At 34.9% G+C, this 12,286-nt stretch overlaps 1 protein-coding gene across 20 annotated transcripts in view; it reads right to left on the reverse strand.

The window, feature by feature from the left end:
- Positions 1 to 12,286, reverse strand: part of DLG1 (discs large MAGUK scaffold protein 1) — a 285,870-nt gene that overhangs the window by 79,156 nt on the left and 194,428 nt on the right. For all 20 annotated transcript variants that reach the window (XM_022568940.2, XM_022568931.3, XM_022569085.2 and 17 more), the window contains one exon: positions 2,210 to 2,312. In XM_022568940.2, coding sequence (XP_022424648.1) covers positions 2,210 to 2,312 — 103 coding nt within the window. The remainder of the gene's footprint in view (positions 1 to 2,209; positions 2,313 to 12,286) is intronic.

Raw genomic sequence — 12,286 nt, forward strand, 5'->3', positions numbered from 1 at the left:
TATCCTGTGTGTGTGTGTATATATATATAAAAATATATATATATATATAATATATATATATATAATTGCCTGTCTTTTCTAACCTTTAAAAATTCTCTTCGTTTCTCTTTCATTTTGTTTACTTTTCCTATTGTATCCTTTATGTCCCCTATTGATTGTTCTGCAGTGTCTCTTTGACTTTGTGTTCCAATTTAAGAAATTGGTTTGCTTTCTTCTTCTTTCCTGGGTTCTGCTAGCTCAAAATTAAACTCTTCTGGTTGTTAAGCCATCTCTTCCTACAGCTCTTTACATATCTACTTTGTGGTCTTCTTTCAAAGAAGTGAATGCATAAATTGTTTAAGAACATTAAAATCAAAGTTTCATCTGATACGTGCCAATTTTTTTTTATGTGTGTAAACGCATGTTTGTGACAACTTTTATCTCTTGCTAAGCTTTGTTATTTGTTTCCATGTCTCCTTATTAATATCTCTGTATGAATGCCAGGCTAGTTCCTTTTAAATTGCTTATTACTGAATGAGTTGGCTGGACCAGAAAGTTTGGGGTGCAGGGTGGGGATGGAAGCACAGGTTATTTTTACAGCCTTTAAAACCAAAAGACTGCCTTGATAGCATCAGATAATCTGACAGACTGTTTTAACCAAATACTTCCTTTAAACAAAACCACATCAAGGATGGCTTCCGCTCTAGCTTGCTCACTCCAATTTTATGTGGCCTGCCATAAACAAGGGATAATGTTTTTATACTTCAAAAACAAGCCCCCCACCTTTAGGAAGTACTATTTTCTGTCATATTCTATGTTCTGCTACCACTGAGCATTCTCAACATTCCATGCTTTTACTCTTCCCTGCTTTACATGTAGCTTTTGCCAGATCTTAACCTGCTTAAGCAGCATTTGCCTGTATTTTGTTGTCTAGGTATTATACCTGTCTTCTTAGTTTTGCTTAATGTGAAGTGAAGCTTTATGGGTAGAAATATGTGTTTATTTTCCTTGCTGCTTTTGTGTGTTTTCTGGGGAGGTCAAGGAGCAGATATTGACTTACCCTTAATCATACCTAAATAGTCTATATTTCTCATAAACATATAAATAAGAGGCATTCTATAATACTAAGCAAGCACTGATTATAATTTGTTTCCGTATAATATGCCTATGGGGCAAGAATGTGTTGGCCAGAAGATAAAAGCATGTGTAGTCCCACTGGTAGTTTTGTTTCTCACAAAAATTAATGAATTAGCATTCTGACTTCATATATTAATCCCTATTTGCTTATTAATGTGATTTATTTGGAACTTACCCCTTACATAAATGAATTTATTCTTGTTCAGTTACTGAACCTAGAATGCTGAGGTTTATAAGAAATATTATGAAATAGCAAGCAATGCCCAACATACTACTTTGATCAGGTAAAACTTACATATTAGGTTTTGTTACAGAAATAAATTCCACTCCAAGAAAAGAATAATACATGTAACAGCTGCTAAATCATAGAATGATTCACCTGGCTCCTTTAGTCACATCATTCTTTCCTTCTTCACCTTGTTTATGAACATTAACTAGTGTGTTATGTATTCTTTTGGGTGTTTAAACTTTTTAAATTCCACTGAGGTTTTACTGAAGTGGTTATGTTGATGTAAACTAGAATCTTATGTATGTTTAATATGACCTCAAATTTTCCATTATCACCTTCTCCCAGTCGGAACTCAGTAAGGTCAAGTCCATGATACCTCACTATTTAGAAAAATATCATATCTCAAACTTACATTCTTTCTCTTTAAGCAACAATAAAGGCTGTTAGAAACATATCTTAAACCCTGTTATTAATAAATATAACCTAATTCAAAGGTCAAAAAATACTGAAATAACCTAATTTTCTTTGGCAAAATTACTATCTTTGCTTTTCAACCACTGAGTTAGTCAAAGGTATACTTAAAGGTATGTGTTTGGTGAGATGACACATTTAAAAAGATGAACTCCTGAAAATTAATCCAAATAATAAAGAAATATTCAAAGAGTTGGCAGATACAAGTTCCTACATTCTATTAAAAACTCTTTGATCTGGATAGTGAATTAAGTTCAAACTAAACAAATAACAGATTAATAAATCAGACAAAAATATAAAAAGAAAGTTAAGCTTGGGAAGTTAAACATTATTAAGAGGAAGACTTCTAAAAACTGAAATAAAAAATAAATACAGACAACAAGAATTTATTACCTTCAGGTCGATATTGTGCAACAATTGTGACAGCTTGGCCAGCATTTTTTAAAGCAGCTGCTGCCTGCTCATGGCTGGCAGTTCTGAGGTCAACACTGTTTACCTGTAAATCAAACCACATATTAAATTCGAAAGAAAATCATCACACTGATTAGAAATCACAATAGCCTATTCTTTGAGCAGGCATAGATTAAAAAAAATTACTTGCAATTACTTTATCACTAAAATATTTTCTTGTTCTGATTTACTAAAAATATGTTATACAGTAGAACAAAAATATATTGTATAGTCAATCAAACAATTTATTCACTTAAAATATTCATTTTTTCACTTTGTCAAGTGAACAAATCCAAAACATTTTCCCCTGAGTTTTCCAGAAGGTTGTCTATCAATCTCTTGAGAAATGTACCTTAATTTGACAACTTGAAAAATCAACAAGTGTCATCATTTTGTACATTTCATTTCACCAGTAACTCAGGCAATGAGAGGGAAATTCATTTTGTTTACAGCATCCTTTCAACTCCTGCCACATTTTCACTATTACTCATCTCAGTTTCAATTCTCTTCCTTCCTTTCCCAAACTAAAGCTTCCATTCTTTTGGAGTAACAGGAAAGCAATTACTTTAAGTATTAAAATAGCTCAGATTTCACGGACTGACATTTAAACACAGTAAATGTTATTAAATGAGCAAGAAGACTTTTTTTTAAAACAGGGACCTTCCTTGGGTAAAATAATTAATGAGGTGATCAATCCCACTCTAGAAGAATAGGCAACTTCATTCTTATTTCTGAAAGGCTGCCAGCACCTAGTACGCTGCAAGGTACACTATCTTTAGAGACTGAACCTTTTCCACTACAAGAAAAACTTAATAGGACATTAATGTGAGCATTAAACTTAAATGTAATTAAGTTTAAATATTTAAGTTGGCTTTTTTCCCTAAGAACCATGAATGAATAAAATACAGCAATGGGGGCTTCCCTGGTAGCACAGTGGTTGAGAGTCCGCCTGCTGATGCAGGGGACACGGGTTTGTGCCCCGGTCCGGGAAGATCCCACATGCCGTGGGGCGGCTGGGCCCGTGAGCCATGGCCGCTGAGCCTGTGCTCCACAACGGGAGGGGCCACAGCAGTGAGAGGCCCGCATACCGCGCAAAAAAAAAAAAAAAAAAAATACAGTAATGTTTGGGACCTTTACTGAATATTTTTGGAAAGAAGAACTGTCACACAATTTTAGTATGACAGCCTGCTTCATTGATGTCTAATCTAAGACCTGTTAAAAATTACATACCAATTTTGGAAAATTTGACTATAGCCCAGAAATTCCTGGGATCATAAAATTTACATAAGAGAACATTTTTAATGTTTAATGTAAAACATTTAAAGACCTGATGTTTTACATTATCTATAAAGGATATTACTATGTAACTAAGTTAAAATGTACAGACACCTCTTGAATGAAAATCAAGATCCAAAAACCTTAATCTAAACAAGTGTAACATAATGTGGCTTTATTAGAGAATATCTCTAGCTTAATATCTTATTAGAGAATAACTGAACACAATGTATAAATAGTTCTATATTGAACATAAAGAAAATCCTCCTAATTTCTAGCAGAAAAAATTAGAGAATATAAAAGGTAGACAAACTTTCATAGATTATTTTAGAAAAGATCACAATTTTTAATGAATTATTCCTGAACACTGGATCCCTTTGCTACAGAAAAGATCTGAAAACAACCTACATAGATTCAAAGGAGAATAATTTGTTAACAAGACTACAAATTAAAAATGTTCCTAAATAACGCCAAACATTTTAATGGAATACATTATCAAGGATATTTTAGAAGAAATCCTGGTACTGAGAATCATGTAAACAGACTTAGGGTCACTTTTTTATGGAGATACAATTTATATAAAATCCAAACTTTTAAAGTGTACAATTTGTGTTTTTCAGTACATTCACAAGCATGTGCAACCATCACCATGCTTTAATTCCAAAACATTTTCATCAGCCCCCACCCCCAAAAAACCCACTACCCATTAGCATTCATTCCCCCCTTCCCTCTCCCCTTAGACCCTGGCAACCACTATTCTACTTTCTAACTCTAAGGATTTGTCTGTTCTGTACATTTTATATAAAAGGAAGATTACAATATGTGGCTATTTGTGTTTGGCTTCTTCACTTAGCTTGTTTTCATGGTTCATCCTTGTTTTAGCCTGTTTTAGTACTTTGTTACTTATTATGGCTGAATCATATACCCCATTGTATGGATATTCCATATTTTGTTTATCCACTTTGTTAAATTTATTCTTTTTGATACTACTATAAATAAAATTATTTTCTTAATTTCACTTTCAGGTTGTTCAATTCTGGTATATTAGAAACACAACTGTTTCTTGTATAGTGATTCTCTGTCCTGCAAACTTGCTGAGCTTGGTTATTATCTCTAATAGTTTTTTTGCATTTCCTAAGATTTTCTATATATAAGATCATGGCATCTGCAAATAAGAGATAATTTTCCTTCTTCCTTTTTAATCTAGAAAGCTTTTATTTCTTTTTCTTGCCTAACTGCCCAATCTAGAAACTCCAGCACAATGTTGAATAAAAGTGGCATGAGTGGACACCTATGTCTTGTTTCTGATCTCACAGGGAAAGCTTTCAGTGTTTCAGCATTTAGTGTGACATAAGTTATCAGTTTTTCATAGACATCTTTTATCAGGTTGAGGAAATTCTCTACTATTCCTAATTTGTTTGGTGCTTTTATGATGCAAGCTGTTGGTTTCTGACAGGAGCTTTTTCTGTTGAGATGGTCATGTGGCTTATATCCTTAACTCTATTAACATGGTGTTTTACTTTGGTTATCCCTGTGTTGAACCAACTATGCATTCCTTGGACAAATTCCACTTGGTTATGGGGTATAATCCTTTTTTAATGCTGGTGTACAATCCTTTTTTTATCTGCTGAATCCAGATGGCTATTTTGTTGAGGATTTTTACATATAAATTCATAAGGGATATTGTAGTTTTCTTTTCTTGTGATGTCTTTCTTTGGTTTGATATAAGAATAATATTGGCCTTGTAGAATGAGTTGGGAAGTGTTCTTCACACCTATTCCCTTTTGGGGGAAGAGTTTGTGAATGGTGCTAATTCTTCTTTAAACGTTCTATAGATTGCACTAGTGAGGCCATCTGGTCCTGGGTTTTTTCCTTTGTGGGAAGTTTTGATTATCAATCTCCTTAATTGTTACAGGTCTACAGTTATAGTTTCCATTTCTTCTTGAGTCAGTTTCAAATGTTTATGTCTTTCTAGAAATTTATCAACAATTACACAATATGTATAACTATAACACATAATCTATATAACACATATATTATAAAATGTCCTTAGATTTTGAGAAATAATTTTTTTCCTAAAGTCTACTTTGTTTGATACTTGTATAGCCATTTTATGTGTTTCTTGGTTTCTGTTTGCATAGCATATCTTTTTCAACCTTTTACTTTCAACGAAGATTGAATCTAAAGTGTGTCTGTTGTAGAAAGTATATAATTTGATCTTTTTAAATCTACCCTGTCAATATCTGTCTTTTAGTTGGAGTATTTAACCCATTTACCTTCAATATAATTTATCGAAAAAAAAGATTTATGCCATCCATTTTGCTATTTGTTTTCTTCACACCTTGTCTTTTTTGTTCCTCTATTCCTCCATTACTAACTTCTTTTGTAAAATAGGTATTTTCCACTGTACTATCTTAATACCCTTTAAAAAAATTATATATATTTTGAGTTATTTGCTTAGTGGTTTCTCTAGATCATAATTAACATTTTATAACCATTTACTCTGAATTAACACCAACTTAGTTTCAATAGTATATAAAAACTCTGCTCTTATAATTCTGTGCCCTCTATACCCCCTGTGATACTACTGTCATATAAATTACATCTTTATACAGTATGTGTTTGCCCATCAACACAGATTTAAAATTATTGCTTTATTTAGTTGTTTAAATTATAAAGGAGAAAAAAAAGAGTTACAAACAAAAAATGCACTTATGCTGTTTTACATTTACCTATATAGTTACTTTTAACAGTGCTCTTTATTTCTTCATATGGATTTGGGCTACTCTCTAATGTCCTTTCTTTCTGGTCTGAGGGATTCTCTTTAGTACTCCTTGTAGGGCAGGTTTACTGTCTATAAGAGAAGTTAAGGAGATTAATAACTTCCTTAGCTTTTGTTTACCTGGGACTCAGATCTGTCCTTCATTTCTGAAGGATAGTTTGACTGGGTATAGAAATCTTGGACAATGGCTTTTTTCTTTCAGAATTGCCTTCTGGCCTCCATGATTCTGACAAGAAATCAACTGTTAATCTTACTGAGGATTCCCTGTAATCAGTGATTTTTCTTTGCTTTCAGGATTCTCCCTTTGTCTTTTGATATTTGATTATGATTTATCTGTGGTGTGGATCTCTTCAAGTTTATTCTACTTGTAGTTCACTGAGCTTCTCAGATGTGTACAACGTTTTTCATTAAATTTGGGAAGTTTTTTGCCATTATTTATTCAAATATTCTTTCTGCCTCTTTCTCTCTCTCTTGTCATTCTGATTTCATTATACATACATTGGTACACTTGACGGTATCCCCACAGGTCTTTGAGCCTCTGACAATTTTTCTTAATTCTTTTTTCTTTCTGTTCTTCAGTCTGGGTAGTCTTAACGGCATATCTTCAAGTTGGCGGATTTTTTTCTTTTGCCAGGTCAAATCTGCTGTTGAACTTGTCTAGAGGATTTTTTTCCCCTTCATTTCAGTTATTGTACTCTTCAACACCAGAATTTCTGTTTCTTTCTTTTTCATAAAAGAAATCTCTTTATTGACATACTCTACTTGGTGCGTTATTGTTCCTATACTTTCCTTACATTCTTTAGACATGGTTTCCTTTAGTTCTTAGAATATATTTAAAATATCTGATTTAAAATCTTTGTCTAGTAGTATAGTGTTGGGCTTCCTTACAGTTTCTACTGATTGCTTTTCCCCCGGGTATATTTTGTTTTGCTGCATGTCTCAATTTTTTGTTGAAAACCGGACATTTAAAATAATATAAAGTAGCAATTCTGGGTATAAGATCTGTCCTCCTACCCAGGGCTTGATATTACTGCTGTTTGTTATAGTAGTTGTTTGGTGACTTTTCTGAATTCTGTAAGGTTTGTATTCTTTGTTGTATGTGCCAGTGAAGTGTCTGCCTGATTAGCAGAGTGGTCAGTTAATGACTGGACAGAGACTTCATTAAATGTGCGCATGTTGGGTAACGTCGTCAACAATCAGCTAGGCAACTGATGATTCTGCCTTAATCTTCACTTCCTTCTTGCACAGAGTCTCATGGTCAGCGAGAGGTGAGAGTTTAGGGCCTTTTCAGGTCTTTCCTGAGCAGGCACACAATCCAAGACCATGCATGTGTCCTCCTAGATTCCAAAGTATAAGAGCTTTTCAAAGGTCCTATGGAGAGTTCACTCCCTAGCTTTTCCTTTTAAGTTTTTGATTAGTCTACTGTTTGCCCCAACTGTTACCAATGTCTCAGGCAGCCATAATATGCCTGTAATTGTTTTTGCAATTACCCCAAGGGAAAAGGCTTTTGCACTGGTGGAGCTTTGAATCAGGTCAAATACAGGGAACCTTTCAAATAGGATGTTCCAAGAACCCACCAGACAGGTCAAATTATGACAGTTCTTTGGAAAAGAAGCTCTGAACATTCTACCACCATTTTGCTCTCTCTAGTGGCTGTTGGGCCACTGGTTCTCACTGAAAAGGTGGGCTATTTTTCAAGGCTAATGTGGTGATAGAGAGCCAGGGATGGGACTTAGGCAAATTAAAATTCTACAAAGCTCATTCTTACAGAGATTCAGCAATTTTTTTTTTTTTTTTTTGAGTAAACACTTCCTGAATGGCTGTCAGTCTTTGGTTAATTTCCAGAGTTCTGAAAAAGTTTATTCTAAAAACAATTTTGGCCACTTTTCTCACTGTTTTTATGAAGGAGAGAATTTCTGTTGAACTCTCTTGGGTCATTTTCCATGTTTCTAAATTTTCAGGGAATATCAACTATATCCTGCCCTATGCTTGTCATCACTGGAAATAACAGTAATATTTCCATTTATACCATAGTGAAAAATGCACTGTCCAACATCTGTACAATAATAAATCTTGACTTAAAAAGCTTCTTTCTTCAACAAAATTAAATATATCAAAGGGAATATTTTATAAAAATTATTATTTATTTCCCTGCCTTCCCAAATATTTACGCTTTTCTCAGTAATGTGGGTTATCATTAAGAACATCAATAACAGGGATGTCTTTAGAACAGTGGTTCACAAGGTTTGGTCCCAGGAGCAGCAACATCAGTATCTCATGGAAACTTGTAAGAAATATAAATTTTCAGATCCTATCCAAGTCATACTGAATCAGAAACTTTGGGGATGGAATCTAGGAATCTGTTTTTTAATAACGCCTTGAGGTTATCCTGATACAAGCTGAAGACTGAAAATAGCTAAATTTTGTGTAAAGAGGTACTTAAATAAGTGTTTCTGGGTTTTATTTTAGTTTTGAATATCTTTTCTCATGTTTTTCTCTTGTTCCTAAGGTCTTTCCTATTGCTTCTCAGGTATTTCCCTAGAGCAGCTTAGTAACCATTAAAATATTTAAGATTATGGATGTATACTGACAAACAGAAGGCTGAATTTAACTTACAGTAACATTAGGGCAAGCAACTGGTTGGGAGGGTCTGGGTCTTTCAGTTTTAAAACTTAGCCTAAAGGGGTTTCCAGACATGGGGCTTTCAGTGCTAAAATTGGGAAAGTTCTGGGTGAACCACGTTGTGTTCGTCAGAGTAACATATTCTAGCAGTGTGACAGTAACCCACATAAAGAGGTCCCACATGGACAATTTAAAAAACATGTATTTTTGTTTTGAGTTTTTCACACATACCTCTAAGCCAACTGAGAATTAATTTTGACACAAGGTGTGAAGTGAGGCTCTAAGCTAATTTTATTCTGCTAAGCAACTAGCTAATTTCTCCAACATTTATTTTTTAAAAATTCACTCCTTATCACTAATTTGCCCTTATACTGTAAATTATTTTTAAAACTTAAATTACAGTATAACTTACAAGCAATAAAATGTACAAATTTAAACAGTTCAGTTGGAAGGATTTTTGACAACTGTATATGCCCATGAAACTAAAACCCCAAACATACCTTTTCCATCAACCAACCCAGAAATCTCCATTATGCATCTTCATAATAGGACAATTAGCGGCAACCACGTTCTGACTTATCAATACAAATTAGTGTTGCCTGCACATGATTATAATTAGAATCATACAGTATGTATTTTTGTGGTGTGTTCTGTTTTACTCAACACGATGTGTTTTAATGTCATCCATGCTGTTTGAGTTTTATTATGGATAGGCTATTATGAACGTTCCTGTTATAGTGTAAACATAAGATTTCTTGGATAAAATCTGGGTGATAAGGTTAGGTGTATGTATAATTTCTTTAAAACTTCCCCAAAAGTTCTTGTAGTGGTTGTGTAGTTTTACATGCCCACCAGTAAAGAATAAGAGTTATAACTGCTCCACATCCTCTCTAATGTTTGTTGTCATCATTATTTTTTCTTTAGCCATTCAACTGGATAGGATATGGTATTTCACTGTGGCTTTAAAAATGTTTTTACTTAGGCATAATTTACATTCAATAGAGTAATCATTTTTAGTTTACAGGTAAGAGTGTTGACAACTGTGTATGTTGTATAGCCACCGCCACAATCAAGATGTAAAAAAGTGACATTGCTCCCACCAAAATTCCTCTAACCCTGTTTTGTTTATTCATTGTGTTTTTTGCATTGCCCTGATGCCCAATGTTAAGTAAATTTTCATGTGTTTATAAGCCACTGATACGCCTTGTTTTGTGAAATATCTGTTTAAGTCTTTTGCTCATTTATTTATTAGTATTATTATTTTGGCTGCGTTGGGTTTTCATTGCTGCACACGGGTTTTCTCTAGTTGCAGCGAGTAGGGGTTACTCTTTGTTGTGGTGCACGGTCTTCTTACTGCGATGGCTTCTCTGGTTGCAGAGCACAGGCTCCAGCTGCGTGGGCTTCAGCAGTTGCAGCACGTGGGCTCAGCAGTTGCGACATGCGGGCCCTAGAGGGCACGGGCTTCATAGTTGTGGTGTGTGGGCTCTAGGGCACGTGGGCTTCAGTAGTTGTGGCGCACAGGCTCAGTAGTCGTGGCTTGCAGGCTACACAGCACAGGATCAGTAGTTGTGGTGCATGGGCTTAGCTGCTTTGCGGCGCGGCGTGTGGGATCTTCCCAGACCAGGGATTGAACCTGTGTCCCCTGCATTGGCAGGTGGATTCTTAACCACTGCGCCACAAGGGAATTCCCCTCATTTTTATAAATTTATTTGTTTATTTATGGCTGCATTGGGTCTTCATTGCTGCGCACAGGCTTTCTCTAGCTGCAGTGAGCGGGGGCTACTCTCTGTTGTGGTTCACAAGCTTCTCATTGTGGTGGCTTCTCTTGCTGTGGAGCATGGGCTCTAGGGCACGCGGGCTTCAGTAGTTGTGGCACGTGGGCTCAGTAGTTGTGGCTCGTGGGCTCTAGAGCACAGGCTCAGTAGCTGTGGCACATGGGCTTAGTTGCTCCTCAGCATGTGGGATCTTCCCGGACCAGGGCTCGAACCCGTGTCCCCTGCATTGGCAGGCGGATTCTTAACCACTGCGCCACCAGGGAAATCTCCCCTCGTTTTTAAATTGAGTTACTCACCTTTCACTGCTGCTTTGTGGGAGATGTTTATATATTCTGGATATAAGTTTTTTGTGAGATGTATGTACTGGGAATATTTTTTCCCATTGTATAGCTTGCCTATTTGGTTTCTTAATGGCACATTTTTTTATGGTTAGTGTTTAACATATCTTGTCCAAGAAACTGTCGTCTACCTCAGGGTTGCAAAGATATCCTTCTGTGTTTTCTTCCAGGAGGATTATGGCTCTGGGCTTCACACTTAGATTTATAAGATTTATAATCATCTAGAGTTAATTTTTATATCTGGAGTAAGACTGAGTTGAAATTTGTATTTTTCCATAAAGATATCCAGCTGTTTCAGCATCATTTATTAAAAAGACTTTCCTTTCACCACTGGACTGACTTGGTCCCTTGGTACCATTTAAGAAATCTTTGACTAATCCAAGTTCACTAAGATTTTCTTGTATGTTTTTTACTAGAAGTTTAGTTCTACAATCCATTTCAAGTTAATTTTTATAGATGATGAGTGGTAAGGCTAAAGCTATTTTCTTCTTTTCTCTACTTATTCTACCAGTTATAGAAGAGGGTGTTTAAATCCCCAACTCTGTAGATTTGTCCATTTCTCTCTTTAGTTCTGGGAATTTTTGCTTTATGTGCTTTGAAAGGATTACTAGGTACATGCACAATGAGGGCTGTTATGTCTTCTTGAAGAAATGATGCTTTCATTATTATAAAATCTCTCAGTAATAACACCATTTGCCTTGAAGTCTATTTTGTCTCATATGAATATAGTCACACCATCTTTCATATGTTGTTTATATAGCATAATTTCTTCTACTCTTTTACTTACAACATATGAATCTTTATATCTAAAGTGAATTTCTGACAAAGGGTCTATATTTGGGTCTTGGTTTTTTTGAACCAAGCTGACAATTTCTGCATCTTAATTAAAGTGCTAACTATAATGTAGATATTAATATAGTTGCATTTTAACCTCACACCTTGGCACTGCTTTTTTCTACCTTGTCTTTTCTTCCTTTCCTACCTTTGTTTGGAGGAAGCATGTATTTTTTCATATTTCATTTTATTTCCTGTATTGACTTACATAAACTATACCCTTTTGGAGTATTTTTAGTGTTTCCTCTAGAGATTATAACATGCAAGTATAAATTATCACAGGCTACTTTCAATTAATTTTACACCACTTCTCAAACTGTATAAGAACCATCCTCCCCCTTTCTATTTGTGCTTTGGTGGCCTTATATCTTACTTCTACATATGCCATAACTCA

Source organism: Delphinapterus leucas, chromosome 4, assembly GCF_059928025.1.
Source record: "Delphinapterus leucas isolate spDelLeu-1000000601 "Yukka" chromosome 4, BTC_Dleu_Yukka2, whole genome shotgun sequence".
Classification (NCBI taxonomy): domain Eukaryota; kingdom Metazoa; phylum Chordata; class Mammalia; order Artiodactyla; family Monodontidae; genus Delphinapterus; species Delphinapterus leucas.